We start from the raw sequence: 15,152 nt of genomic DNA, 5'->3' as shown, positions 1-15,152 counted from the left end.
ACCTACTGCAACACACCAATGCAAGGCAAGTGGACACTACAACAAAAGTTACTCCACATCAACCACTTGGAGTTACTAGCTATTTTCCTAGCTCTAAAAGCATTCCAAAAACAAGTATCAGGCATAGCTGTCTTAGTCCGCACAGACAATATGACAGCCATGTACTACATAAACAAACAAGGGGGAACACACTCTGCAGCTTTCTGTTAGCACAGCAGATATAGAGATGGGCTATAACACTAAAAATCTTCCTCTTAGCCCAACACGTTCCAGGATTACAAAACACCATGGCAGATCTGCTAAGTCGACAGACACAGCAGATCCAAGAGTGGGAACTTTATCCACAAGTTCTTCAACCGTTCTTTCAAATGTGGGGACAACCTCAGATAGACCTCTTCGCAACCCACGAAAACGCAAAATGCCCACACTTCGCTGCCAGATATCCACACCCGCTGTCCAAAGGCAATGCGATATGGATGAATTGGTCCGTAAAATTTGCATACGCTTTTCCTCCTCTCACACTACTTCGGTTAGTGATACGCAAGCTACAGCAACATTCCCTAACACTCATTCTTGTAGCTCCAATTTGGGCCAGACAACCGTGGTACACCACACTGCTGCAACTATCTGTGGTACCACACCAAAAACTTGACACAGAACCATGGAGAGATCAGACACCCGGACCCAGCTCAGCTCAACCTAGCGATCTGGCTCCTGAAGTCATAGAGTTCGGTTACCTCAACCTTCCTCCAGAACGTCATTAAAGAAGCCAGACGTCCCACTACGAGAGCATGTTATGCTGCTAAGTGGAAGCGATTTGTAATATACTGTCAAAACAACCACATAAATCCTTTAGATGTGTCTAATCAGCACATCATAAGATACCTATTACACCTTCAAAAGTGACTATCAGAATACACCTTGCTGCCATTGCAGCATATTTACAAAATAGACAACATCTATCGGTTTAGAGTACCTGCTATAAAAGCTTTCATGGAAGGACTCAAAAAAATAATCCCTCCCAGAACACCACCTTCACCAGTGTGGAACTTAAACATTATTCTTACACGGTTAATGGGACCTCCCTATGAAGCGTTACATAAATGCGAATTACAATTCCTAACTTGGAAAGTAGCTTTCTTTGTAGCTATTACTTCTCTCAGAAGAGTCGGTGAACTACAAGCATTTACCATTCAAAAACCCTTTTTGCAAATGCATCATAACAAAGTGGTTCTACGCACTAATCCTAAATTCCTTCCAAAAGTCATTTCACCATTTCATCTAAATCAATCTGTTGAAGTGCCCGTTTTTTTCGCGCAGCCACAAACAGTCGCAGAAAGAGCTCTATACACCTTAGACGTCAAAAGAGCATTACTGTACTACATCGAAAGGACACAAACTTTTCATAAGACTAAACAACTTTTTGTGTCTTTTTGATCACCACATAAAGGCAACCCATTATCAAAATCAGGGATAGCTAGGTGGATTGTTAAATGCATACAAATCTGTTACCAGAAAGCCAAACGTACGTTAACAATTCCTCCAAAAGCCCATTCTACAAGGAAAATAGGGGCTTCCATGGCATTCTTAGGGAACATTCCCCTAGATGATATATGCAAAGCAGCTACATGGTCTACACCGCACACAGTTACAAAACACTATTGTGTAGATGTGCAAACTAAACAACAAGCCACTGTGGGCTAGGCTGTACTAAAAACTCTGTTTCAAACTACTGCAATGGATAGTGGTGGTCGCCGCTAGGTGTGGGTAATGCTATGCAATCTATGCACAGTGTGTAATCTGCAGCTCATATGCCTCGAACGGAAAATGCTACTTACCAGTATGCATACGTTCTTGGCATGTATAGCTGCAGAGTTACACACGCCCACCCGCCTCCCCGGCTACCCGTATCTGTTCCAGTATTCTCTTAATTAGATACAAATCACATGGACATCACTACTTCTTGTACAGCTCCATCACTTCCCTAATGGCGAAAAACAATCTGGGGATGGAGCCGATGCCCATGCGCAGTATCATCCAAAGGAGGAGTCACCTATCCCGTGACTTCCAAAGACTTTTCTAGAACAAACCAAACTGCAAACATCCAAGCCCAACACTAGGTGGCCATCTATGCACAGTGTGTAACTCTGCAGCTCTACATGCCAAGAACAGATGCATTCTGGTAAGTAGCATTTTCATTTCTTGTGATGTCCCTTAAAAAGAGGTGGCTGTACCACTTCTACGTACATGTGATTTCTAGGAAGCACCTATACTATTCTCATACAATTAAAACTGATGGTTGCATTTTGTTTAAATTTAAATTTTTATTGCTACCATATGGCAATGGCGGCATGGTTTCTTTTTTCACTTCTTTTATTTTAGTGGAGTATGCTTACAATAAAAATAAAGAATTTAACCATCATAAAAGTTTGCCAAGACCAGGCTTATTGGCTTTGCCAATGCTTTTAATAGGTGGGGTGCAGAGAACCCTGCGGCTTCTGGCCGAAGAGACAAACTTCTTAGACTCAAGGAGAAGAGGGTAGGTAATAGTAGATGGTGTCCGTAAGTTAGATGGTTGCTGTTGACAAGGGAAAGTATTGATTTTGAGTTTTAGAGGAGTTTAGCATGAGTAGCCCTGATGCCATTCAATGTCTGATGGCGATGAGGCAGTTAGTGATGCGTGACTGGAGGTGTGTTTTAAAATGTACAAAGAAGAAAGATTTGAGCATCATCAAAGAGAGGCCAATCGGGAGGTAATGTCAGCAAGAGAAGAGTTGCAGCCTGAGAAAAGGAGAGGGAATAAGAGACGTATGGGATACCCAATAGTAAAGGAGCGGGAAATGATACCTGTGAGTTCCAGCTGAGAGGCATTGTAAAGGTAAGAGGTGAGCTATTTGTGCACTACGCCAGTAATGCCAATTGAGGATAAATGGAAACTAGATTAGGGCGGTCGACAGTGTTGGGGGCTGCAGATAGGTTCTAAAGTATGATCATTGAAGAAAGTGGGCGGGGATGGGTGGTGGTGAGAAATCTTGGCATGTGTGATAATGCGGTTTCCTTAGAGTTGAAGGTATTGAAACCAGATTCGAGAGGGTTGAGAATATTCTTCACATACAGATAAAGAGTGAAGCACTTTAAGACCAGTTGCTCCAGTGTATTGGAGTAAAAGTGGAGTTGAGATACAGTGCTATGGTCGTAGAGAGATGAGGGACCAGCAGTACTTTTCTTTTTAAGAAACAGCACCATTGCGGATTTGAAGAAAGTTGTGAGGGAATAGTCGAAATGAGGGCTAATCATAAATGTGTGAGGTCTGAGAGGATCCAGTGCACAGGGGGGTTTGACGGTTTTGATTATCGGAGTAGGTTCCTTTGGGGATGTTGCATTAGACCATGAATGTTTAGACATGGGGAATGGTGAGCGTGGAGCCGTCTGCTGGTGTAGTGGAGCAGTCAGTAACTTAGTCAAATGTCCATTCATGGCAGTGATTTTCAAAGCAAAGCACATGGCCGGGACAAGAAGGGGTAGTTTATGAATGGGAGTAATAGAGAGATTAGGTTGTCGTATTATTTCACCCCAGTTCTTTCGCATAAAATAGACCCGGCCAGGCCGCATAACTGTTTCAAATGCTCCGCACCACACGCGGAGTTCGCCCACCTCTCCTGGACACGTCCCAACCTGCAAAATTACTGGGAACAGGTTCACCACACGCTGGTCCAAATGTTGCATATTTCCCTGCCCCCGGAAGTCGCTCTATTAGGATATACTCCTACCCAGTGGCGTCACTGGGGTTGGTGTCACCCGGTGCGGGTAACTCATGGTGTCACCCCCTCACGACTTACCGCATGGACCACCTCTGTCGAAATGTACGGCGCTAGGTACGGTCTTACTCCCTCTAGCTCCCTCTCTCTGTCTAGCTCCCTCTAGCTCCCTCTCTCTGTCTAGCTCTCTCTAGCTCCCTCTCTCTGTCTAGCTCTCGCTAGCTCCCTCTGTCTCCCTCTCTCTCTGTCTTACTCCCTCTAGCTCCCTCTCTGTCTTGCTCCCTCTAACTCTCTCTCTTACTCCTTCTAGCTCCCTCTCTCTCTGTCTTTCTCCCTCTAGCTCCCTCTCCCTCTGTCTTACTCCCTCTAGCTCCCTCTCTGTCTTGCTCCCTCTAGCTCCCTCTCTCTATCTTACTCCCTCTAGCTCCCTCTCTCTGTCTAGCTCCTTCTCTCGCTGTCTTACTCCTTCTCTCGCTGTCTTACTCCCTCTAGCTCCCTCTGTTTCCCTCTCTCTCTGTCTTACTCCCTCTAGCTCCCTCTGTCTCTGTCTTACTCCCTCTAGCTCCCTCTCTCTGTCTTACTCCATCTAGCTCCTTCTCTCTATCTTACTCCCTCTAGCTCTCTCTCTCTCTGTCTTACTCCCTCTAGCTCCCTCTCCCTCTGTCTTACTCCCTCTAGCTACCTCTCTGTCTTGCTCCCTCTAGCTCCCTCTCTCCCTCTCTTACTCCTTCTAGCTCCCTCTCTCTCTCTGTCTTACTCCCTCTAGCTCCCTCTGTCTGTCTTACTCCCTCTAGCTCCCTCTCTCTCTGTCTTACTCCCTCTAGCTCCCTCTCTCTGTCTTGCTCCCTCTAGCTCCCTCTCTCTGTCTTACTCCCTCTAGCTCCCGCTCTCTCTCTCTTACTCCCTCTAGCTCCCTCTCTCTCTTACTTCCTCTAGCTCCCTCTCTCTCTGTCTTACTCCCTCTAGCTCCCTCTCTCTCTTGTTTTACTCCATCTAGCTCCCTCTCTCTCTCTGTCTTGCTCCCTCTCTGTCTTACTCCCTCTAGCTTCCTCTCTCTTACTCCCTCTAGCTCCCTCTCTCTCTCTTACTCCCTCTAGCCCCCTCTCTCTCTGTCTTGCTCTCTCTCTCTCTGTCTTACTTCCTCTAGCTCCCTCTCTCTCTGTCTTACTCCCTCTAGCTCCCTCTCTCTCTTGTTTTACTCCCCCTAGCTCCCTCTCTCTCTGTCTTGATCCCTCTAGCTCCCTCTCTCTGTCTTACTCCCTCTAGCTTCCTCTCTCTCTGTCTTACTCCCTCTAGCCCCCTCTCTCTTACTCCCTCTCTCTCTCTTACTCCCTCTAGCCCCCCTCTCTCTGTCTTACTCCCTCTAGCTCCCTCTCTCTCTGTCTTACTCCCTCTAGCTCCCTCTCTCTTACTCCCTCTAGCTCCCCCTCTCTCTGTCTTACTCCCTCTAGCTCCCTCTCTCCTACTCCCTCTAGCTCCCTCTCCCTGTCTTGCTCCCTCTAGCTCCCTCTCTCTCTATCTTAATCCCTCTAGCTCACTCTCTCTGTCTAGCTCCCTCTCTTCCTGTCTTGCTCCCTCTAGCTCCCTCTGTCTCCCTCTCTGTCTTACTCCCTAGCTCCCTCTCTCTCTCTGTCTTACTCCCTCTAGCTCCCTCTCTCTCTCTGTCTTGCTCCGTCTAGCTCCCTCTCTCTCTCTGTCTTGCTCCGTCTAGCTCCCTCTCTCTCTGTCTTACTCCCTTTAGCTCCCTCTCTCTCTGTCTTTGTCCCTCTAGCACCCTCTCTCTGTCTTGCTCCCTCTAGCTCCCTGTCTCCCTCTCTGTCTTACTCCCTCTAGCTCCCTCTCTCTCTCTTACTCCCTCTAGCTCCCTCGCTCTCTGTCTTGCTCGCTCTAGGTCCCTCTCTCTATCTTACTCCCTCTAGCTCCCTCTCTCTGTCTAGCTCCTTCTCTCGCTGTCTTACTCCTTCTCTCGCTGTCTTACTCCCTCTGTTTCCCTCTCTCTCTGTCTTACTCCCTCTAACTCCCTCTCTCTATCTTACTCCCTCTAGCTCCCTCTCTCTATCTTACTCCCTCTAGCTCCCTCTGTCTCCCTCTCTCGCTGTATTACTCCCTCTGGCCCTGGGACCCAAACTGCTGGGCAAGTGTCAGTGAAACCAAACTGCAAGTCAACGATGCCATTGCCTGCCTGCCTGCCCGGTATATGCATAACTGGGTTTGGTTTGGCTTCGGTTTCGTTTCGACTTTCGTCACAGAACAACAATGCAAACCCAAACCCTTGACTATTTGACTTCTGTGACCCATCCATTCTGTGCACGTGCAGAATGCAGATGGTGCCCGTAGCTACGGCGGGCCGGGGTGCGGTGGTGGCGCGCCTCTTGCACTAAAGCAGGACGCAGGTAGACTCGTCAGTGTAAATTGGTGTCACCCCCCAGATGGGGTGACACCCGGTGCGGTCCGCACCCCCCGCACCCTCCTAGTGACGCTTCCCCAAGAAAACCCACAGGTTTGCGTCACTGGGTCTTTTATTAGCGAAGTGAGAAGTGGCCATACACTGGGGTCGTAAAACTGCCCCAAATGTACATGGTTGGTTACGCAGTCTTGCCTATTGCAATGTAAACAGTGAGCTCTTTGCCAGCATGATGCCCAGTGCATCTCGCCCCAAAGATATCTGGGGACCATAACAGTCATATGTCGAGTATCTTCGTCAGGACTATGCAACCCAACTAGAGCATGACATAACTCCTGAGGGGGTAGGGTGATCTAACATACACATCTGTCGGGATTGTTGTGTATACAAATCAGTGAATCTCGCTGTGTTACATGTCGATTTCTGGGAAGAGGAATGCTTTTGTTGATAATTCTTGTTATTATAAATGAGGGGGAGGTTACATCAGAGGGACCCTTGCATGATGTATGATACATGTTGCAAATGCTCCTTTTTACTTGGTAACTGGTGGACGATAATAATGTACAAAAATTGACGTTATTTTGGAATATTGAGACAATCAGTGATCACGATAGGATGTACGAAAATATATATGTGTTTCTTTTGTAAGAGAACAATGGAAAATAAAGATTAAAAAAAGAGAGATTAGTTTGTTGATCACGTGTGCAAGACGTTGCCCGAGAAGCTGAAGTGAGGTGATCATGAGTTGAAAGTATGAAGTCCTGGCATTGCCTGCAAGGATGGGAACTAATTGTAATTGCATTTATATAGCACTTACTACCCCTGACGAGGTGTCGAAGTGCTTTTTTGGTGAGTAGCGCGCTACTCGGGAATCCATAAAGGATTAGTGTTGAATTAGTATAGTGAAATATGAAAGTAATTTGAGAGGTGGATAGGTTAGTTCTATGGAATCAGAAGGATAGCGGAGGGATAGAAGATGGAGAAAGGTTTGCATTTATATAGCGCTTCTTACCCCTGATGGGGGTGTTGAAGTGCTTTTTTGGTGATTAGCACGCTACTCCGGAATCCATATAGGATTAGGGTTGAATTAGTATAGTGAAATATGAAGTAATTTGAGTTGTAGATATGAGTCAGTTGTTTGGATTGAGAAGGTTAGCAGAGGGATAGAAGATGGAAAAAGGTTTGCATTTATATAGCGCTTGTTACCACTGATGGGGATGGGAGCAAATGGGTATTCTTGAAAATGAAATGAAATTAAAAATTGCATTTAAAAATCACAATGGCTACCCTGAGGCCTCCCAGCACTGCGGACGGAACACAGAAGGACAGAGGAGATCAATTAAATACAGTCCTTAAAAAGGTATGTTTTTAGGAGTTTACGGAATGCTAGCCGGTTAGGCTCCTTCCGGAGAAGTAGTGTAAAGGCGTGCCAATGGATGGCGGCATTGTAAGAAAAGGAACGTCTGCCACATCTGGCTCTGCTTATTCTAAGGTGTAAGGCCAGAAAAGAGGACATTGAACGAAGGTTTCTGCTCAGACAGTACGGGGTGATCAGGGATTGAATAACAGCTGGGCCCTACTTCCAAAAGGCCTTATGGGCCAGGCACATGGCCTTAAACTGAATCCTCTCCCTGATCGGCAGCCAATGAAGGCTACTAAGTGCTGGTTTAGCAGATTGCCGGCGAGGAATCTAAAGGAGCAGGTGGGCTGAACAATTTTGAATGACCTGGAGCTTATGAATGGTGGAATGAGGGGCTCCTAAATAAAGGGCATTCCCGTAGTCCAGGCAGGAGAGGATAAGGGCCTGGACCATAATCCTTCTGGCCTGAAAGGGGAGAGGATCCTGCAAAGCATTCTCAGCAGGCCTTAACGTGGCTGAAAGCTTTGCTGCCTGGCAGTTAAAATTAATCGAACGGTCAAGCCAGAATCCGAGTCTCTTAATCTGATCTTTCGGGGCTGGTACTGGGCCAAGGCAATTAGGCCAGAACAGGGTGGAATTGAAGGAGGCGGAGTTGCCAAGAAGCATCAGCTCTGTTTTATCCCCGTTGAATTTAAAGCAGGAGCGTTTTTGATTAAATATATCATTTTTTGTTGCTATGTGCTAACCTTTCAGATCACCATCAAATCACTATCGCTATCCTATACATATATAGTGTATATTGGCAAATGTTTATATTGTATGGTCACACATTTTTTTATTTAGACCCCTTTCTTTCTCTAATACTTCGATACACTAAATGACCATTCTTTTTACATTTCTTTACTACTCCCAAATCCCTTTTCCATCTACCATGTTTTTATTTCCCATTTTGTTGCTTCTTTCTCATGTGCTGTCACTCAACTCGACTTGATTTAACCCATCTATATTCCATTCTGTTTCCCCCTCCTTTTTTCCGGATCTTATTGCCTTCTTTGTCCCATCAGCTTTACTTTCCATTCCACTTCGACTCTCTTCCTTTACTCTACTTTGGTAGTAACTATTCATTTGTTATTTGCCCCTTTTTTACCCTCTCCCACTTCTCTACCATTTTCCTGCTTTCCTTGTCTTAACCCTCTGTCTTTCTATATGTCCTTTTTGTATTCCCATTTTTTAGTTCTCGCCTAAGGCAGCACATGTGCTGTCTGTTGGGACGCATTTTGTTAGCTGACAGTGGGCTTTCTCTCTTTTGTTTGCTCCCAAGTGTTCCTGTCGCTCTCCTTTTGCTCCCACCTCCTATTCCTTCCTTGCGCACTCCGTGTTGCTTCCCTCCACCTGCACTCCATGTTGCTTTGCTCACCCTCTCATGTTGTTTCCCCCCTCTCATGTTGTCTCCTCCATGTTGCTTCCCTCTCCCCCTTGTTGCTTCCCCCACACCCGTTCTACTTTTTAGTTTGTTTACCAATTAATTCAGATTGGCAAATAGAAAAGAAAAGGTGCTTGCATCATTTTATAGGCGCGCCCATGTGGTGCATTTGCCTACAGAATGATGCGTCCAGATGCGTATTTTTTCCCCCCTTTTTTAAAAGCCATGCTTAGAGGATGCTGTAAAGCATGGCTAGAACCATTGGCAAAGCTAATAGGTCCCAGAGGCTAGTCCTTGTGGCATTGCTATTGCGTGTCTTCCGTTTGCTCTTCACTTTCTTGCCTCTTGATTTCTCCTCCTCTCTTTGTCTTGACCTCTTTTTATCCTCTTCCTTCTGACCTTTTTCTCGATCTCCGATAACTCCTTCCTTTCAACTTTTCCCATCTCCATCATGCCTTTACAGCTTCCCTACTATCCCTTTTTTCCAATTGTTTTTTATTAAACAGAAGCTTAGCAACACACTTTGCATGCTCAGAGTGTTCTGGACAGTCATCATGATCTTTCGTGACATTCCTTTCTTAATTAATCCCATCGCTTTCTACATCATTCTTGCCACCTCTTTATACCCTTTGTTACCCTCCTTGTGATCTAACTTCACTTTTTATTTTGACTCTCTCCTCATTTAGATCAAAGTGGAATTCTCCATGAAGTTCACGAGTCGGGACATGAGCCTAAAGCGAACTCCATCCAAAAAACAAACGGGTGTCTTCGGAGTTAAGATCAGCGTTGTCACAAAGTAAGTGAGAAGGATCCGCCGTCTTGCCTAGTTTTGCAATTACTGTGAGTAACCCCTCACACCTTGTTACATCACTTATTTTCTGGCAACAGGTATTAAGTTATCAACGAGTATGAACATAGTGGGCTAAGGGAAGCTGCAGCCCTCCACTCAATAGTATTTAAGTCGTCATTTAACCACAAGTTATTTGAACTAAAAACAAGTGGACTTTCTTTTCCTTACATATAGCTGTGGTAACTACCTCCATAACTCCCTTATTAGGGGCTGACACTGTATCCCAGGTTATGGCTGGGCATGGTCAGTGATTCCACCGCTAGATGCTAGTCGCAAGCCTAGGGTACCACTCCTGCTAGCTGTTTACCAAGCCTTGTACTGCATGTGCTCATGATTCCCAAGCCTTGACGTTAGCTAGGTGGGAATTTATTGTCTCGGACAAGAGAGTTGATACACCTGGGAGTATAGAGGTAGTAATTTGTGGTCACTGGGTAGTAAAGAATCCACTTTTCCTTCTATGACTCGTTTTTGAATTGCAGCCTGTGACACTATACACCTTCTTTAGGGAGTGAGCGATGGAAAAGTGAGGTGGGGTGTAACTTCCTACCTCCCAAAGTGCGTAGAGCTGTGAAATACGAGCACTGCCAGAGGTAGAAGTTCAGCTTATATTTACCTTCAACGTATTTGATCATCTTATTCTGTCCATCAGTTTCCAAAGGTAGAGGTTAAATTTGAAGTCCATATAGGTGAAAATATTTCCTTTATAGTAGGACTGTTAGAAAGTGGATTGTTTTCAATGACCTTTTTATTGAAGAGAAAGAGGTAATACGGTCTCTTTCAGTGTTCTACAAAGCAGTGATGATCATTAACGTTCAATCTGACACCTTTTATTCATTTTTTCACTTAGTTGAATATTTTTTTCTCATTCTGTGTATTCTGAAAGTCCCCTTGTTGCTTTGTCACACAATCTGCTCTGCGCTTCTACTGTACATCGTCATTAGGAAGTACTTAGGTCTGTTACTCACGTATCTGCATTCATGCCAATCCATTACCTCAAATCGAATTTCCTAAGAAGAGTTTCTGTCTGAAGTACAACGTTTGTATCCCTTGGATGTTTTATAGTCCGGATAGTAGCCCATTTTCATCCGGGACAAATTAGGGGAAGGGCAGACAAGGTGTAGCTGCATGCGGTAAATGGTAAGTTAAGAAAGGGATGAGATATTGTTAGAATAATAAAAGTGCCATTGTGATCAGGACGGAGGATCAATGGCAGAGATGCTTTTACCACTGCTGCAATACTGGATGGTAATCTTTCACCGACATAGGTGTGTTTTGGCCATGGTTCTGCATTAGCAGGGAGCGGGGTGCAGCAGGGGCCTATTGAGGCAGATTAGCAGAAGTGCTAAAAGTAGTAAGGACGTGCATTGGTAGAGATGCGTGTGAATGGCAGTATTGCCGAGTAACAGTGCACTGTTCCAGTTTTGGAATTGTAGTGAACACTGCATGTCATGACTGAGGTGGATCCAGCAGAGCTGTGTGTGGGTTTCAGTACTGGAACAGTACACGCTAAAGCACACTGCGAATGGAGGAGCATTAGTTGGGCTGTGTCTGGACCCAGTGGGAAGCTTTAGATCAGGATTCATATTCATCCTCTGTTACCAGTGCAGGGCGGGATTGATGTGCATTGACTGCATTATGCAGGCAATACTACTACAATAGGTGGGACTTACGCAGAGCAGGAGTGATGGATGCTGGCAATATATACTTCACAAATAGCAAGGGCTGCGGCAGGAACTGGTTAGGATAATTGGACCTAATATTTGAGTAAAGGATGAAAAAAATTGAAGAAATCTACAGTTCATTTATTAATTCATTCTTCCATTCATTCAGTTTTCCATTCTTTCATGCATAGACTTGATAGAGCATCTCAGCCTAATCCCCTTTGACTTCTTGCATGCTGCACCCCCCCCCTTATTCTGCTTCAGGCTGATAGTGACAGAAAGCGACCCCTGAAAGGGCCTGGAAGTATCTCCCTCTTATTAATTAATGTGTTCATCCTACAGGCGAGAACGGTCCAAAGTGCCTTACATCGTGCGGCAGTGTGTCGAGGAGGTGGAGAAACGTGGCATAGAGGAAGTGGGCATCTACAGGATCTCTGGTGTGGCAACCGACATCCAGGCTCTGAAGGCTGCCTTTGATGCAAGTGAGTGCGTGGCAGGCAGGTGGGATCCTGGGGAGGACCAAACAGAAGAGCGTGGGCATGGGGAAGGTCCAACCAAAGGCACTCAGTCAAGCAATCAATCAATCATAGCATTTCTAAAGCGCACTACTTACCCGTCAGGGTCTCAAGGTGCTGGGGGTGGGGGGAGTGCTGCTACTGCTTGAAAAGCCAGGTCTTGAGGAGTCTTCTGAAGGTCAGCAGGTCTTGGATCTGCTGTAGGTGGATGAGGATGGTGTTCCAAGTCCTGACGATGAGGTGGGAGAATGATCTACCGCCGGAGGTCGATCTTCGGGTGAGGGGGAATGTGGCGAGGGCAAGGTCGGCGAAGCGGAGCTGGCGGGTGGGGGTGTAGAAGCTGAGTCGTCTGTTGAGGTATGCTGGTCCGGTGTTGTGGAGTGCCTTGTGTGCGTGGGTGAGGAGCTTGAACGTTATCCTTTTGTTGACGGGGAGCCAGTGCAGGTCTCTTGGGTGGGGTGGGATGTGGCTGCAGCGGGGGATGTCGAGGATCAGTCGTGCAGAGGCGTTCTGGATGCGTTCAAGCCGTTTCAGGAGTTTGGCCGAGGCTCCTGCATAGAGGGCATTTCCGTAGTCCAGCCTGCTGCTGACGAGGGCCTGGGTGACTGTTTTTCTTATTTCTGTGGGGATCCACATGTAGATCTTGCGGAGCATGCTGAGGGTGTTGAAGCAGGAGGAGGAGACAGCGTTGACCTGCTTAGTCATGGAGGGGGTGGAGTCGAGTATGACCCCTAGGTTGTGTGCGTGGTCAGTGGGTGTTGGAGCTGTTCCCAGTGCGGTCGCCCACCAGGAGTCATCCCAGGCTGAGGGGGTGGATCCGAGGATGAGGACCTCCGTCTTGTCCGAGTTCAGCTTTAGTCGGCGGTTCCTCGTCCATTCGGCAATTCAGAAGTAATATTAGCAGCTGTCAATGAAGAGGTTTAATTGAGAAAAAAATAGGGTCTTTATTAATAACCTAAGAAGGGTTATTTGCATTAAAGGGTGACTAATGAGGGAAAATATAATAGCCAATTTCCTAAAGAAATAGCCTATTTTGAAATTATCGAAAGAGCAAATCCCTGTAAACAGGCTCTTTGACATTTCATTGAAAACACTAATTCAACGCTTAAGCAGTGACAACAAAATAAACTCATCAGCAAGGAGACAAAATTGGAGCATACCAACTTATTTAGGCAGGGCTTGGCAGGCAAGGCTGCGATGACCAATGGAGGGGATCCCCGTAGATGCTATAGCAAAGAGGACATGGAAAGAGGGGAACCGTATTACATCTAGGGAAATGACGAGTGTAATTTATGATGTATTAACCTTGTTTATTTTGGCTGGGTGGAGGGAGCCTTGATTTACAAGACGCAAGGCTTGAGTGTGTGAGGATGCTTCCATCCTTTTTCAGGGCCGTAACCTCAGCCTCCTGCATAGCAGTTCCATAGTTAATTACTGGCGCTTTTGACGTTTTTTCAGTATTTTTCAGGGTTGCCCTTTTCTCATCCCACAATTCCATTAGAATAAATCACGTGACGCTGGTCTGTCATACCAAAGTGAGACTCAGTTGAGAAAGGAAGTGGTGGAGTAAGACAAGTGAGGAGGGTTGGCTGCAAACAGTAGTGAGAAGTTGGCTATCCTGAGGATGTTTAAAACACCCAAGTCTCAAATTTGGCAGGATCCCTGTGCTTCAGACCTTAAACATCCTGCTTTCTGCGAAGGCAGCAATGCTAGTTTATAGTACTGCTCAGAGAATGCTTCAAATGGACTTGGCAAGCTGCTCTCTGACCTCATAAGTGCTCAGCTGCTATGTTTTTAAAAAGGCACCTGCTTTTCATCCTCCTGTGTTTACTCTGAAAGGAGGGCGATTAAGCACGCCCATGACGTGTCTCTAGGTAAAACAAGGCTTCACCAGTGCAAGAATTCCATTGTAAGATTGGTTTGGAGCTCAGCACATATATGTGGGAGCATTTTTATCGTGTTTGCATGTATCATACAGAGTTTTAGGGAAATCTGGATGGAGGCACCGTACACATCCTATTCTTAGTGAGGTAGTCTTTTTGCCATTATTCCTCATAATATTTGTACTGTCCTAGGACAGTCCAATGCGTATGAGCGACTTCCACTGGCCTCTTTAGTTTGTTCTACTTAATGCAATTATACTTTGCTGGATGTAAACATGGTTAAATTTTTAACATGTAGATAACAAAGACATCCTGGTGATGCTAAGCGACATGGACATCAATGCTATCGCAGGAACACTGAAACTCTACTTTCGAGAGCTCCCCGAGCCGCTCCTCACAGACCGGCTGTACGGCGCCTTCATGCAAGGGATAGGTAAGTCGGTTGTGTACCCTCCCCTTGAGATCTGAAAGGGTGTTTTTCTCTTTCCAGCTCTTCCTATTTTCAAAATATGTAGTAATAATTCAGATGACTGAATTCCCTTCTGCATTACTGTTTTAATCTCACACACACCGAGCTTCATATCATCTATAGTGAATGTTCTGGCTATGGAACATGTGGTCTGCATCCCACCAGGGCTGTAGGAAGGGCGTCTGAATTTATGTGCTGCAGTCAAAACATGTTTGTTGTTCTGATGGTTAATATTGCACTCATCACTCATGGGAATTTGTTATTGGGTAGAGGACTTGGGGTAGGGGGCAGAGTTTGCTCAGGAGGCAGGGATGAGGGTGAGCATAAACCAGAAATGTCAGTTTCAATATCTCTCTCTAGGTGGCGTAATCTGGTGCTCCATGTTGCCCATACCAGACCTAGTCTACCTTCGCTTCTAACTCTACCAGTTTTCCTTCTTGCAAATCAGTGTCTCATTTTCACCCATTAGCCCATTGTTCTGCATATTCTCCTGCCATGTGCAACCAATATCGTACTCTTCTTTAATGTCCTATCTCCTCCCAACATCTGTGGGTCTTTCCATGTCCTGGATCAGCTGCCTGTCTGCAGAGTTCCCCATTATAATCTTCTATTCTCATGCACCCCACACTGCCCGATCCGCCATGCTTTGTTTTCCGCATAGTCACCTTCTCTTCCCCATCACCCTTCTTTCCCCATTTAACCTTCATCTTCTCTAGCTTCCAGTTTCTTCACCCCATCAATTTTCTCACCAACATTCCCTTAGTACCATTGATATGGCCAAACCCAACACAAACCTACGCCTATCTGCGCTCAGTTTCACCCATATTCC

The 15,152-nt window shown here is 45.9% G+C and overlaps 1 protein-coding gene across 5 annotated transcripts in view; it reads left to right on the top strand.

Annotated features, from left to right (window-relative positions):
- The window catches only part of ABR (ABR activator of RhoGEF and GTPase), a 1,246,002-nt gene that overhangs the window by 1,184,896 nt on the left and 45,954 nt on the right, over positions 1-15,152 (top strand). For all 5 annotated transcript variants that reach the window (XM_078679999.1, XM_078680002.1, XM_078680000.1 and 2 more), the window contains 3 exons: positions 9,632-9,741; positions 11,799-11,938; positions 14,153-14,287. In XM_078679999.1, coding sequence (XP_078536125.1) covers positions 9,632-9,741; positions 11,799-11,938; positions 14,153-14,287 — 385 coding nt within the window. The remainder of the gene's footprint in view (positions 1-9,631; positions 9,742-11,798; positions 11,939-14,152; positions 14,288-15,152) is intronic.

The sequence above is a fragment of the Lissotriton helveticus genome, chromosome 3_1, assembly GCF_964261635.1.
Source record: "Lissotriton helveticus chromosome 3_1, aLisHel1.1, whole genome shotgun sequence".
In the NCBI taxonomy this organism is placed as follows: domain Eukaryota; kingdom Metazoa; phylum Chordata; class Amphibia; order Caudata; family Salamandridae; genus Lissotriton; species Lissotriton helveticus.
Note: the sequence above shows the minus strand (reverse complement) of the source record. Positions and strands in the feature narration are given on the sequence as shown.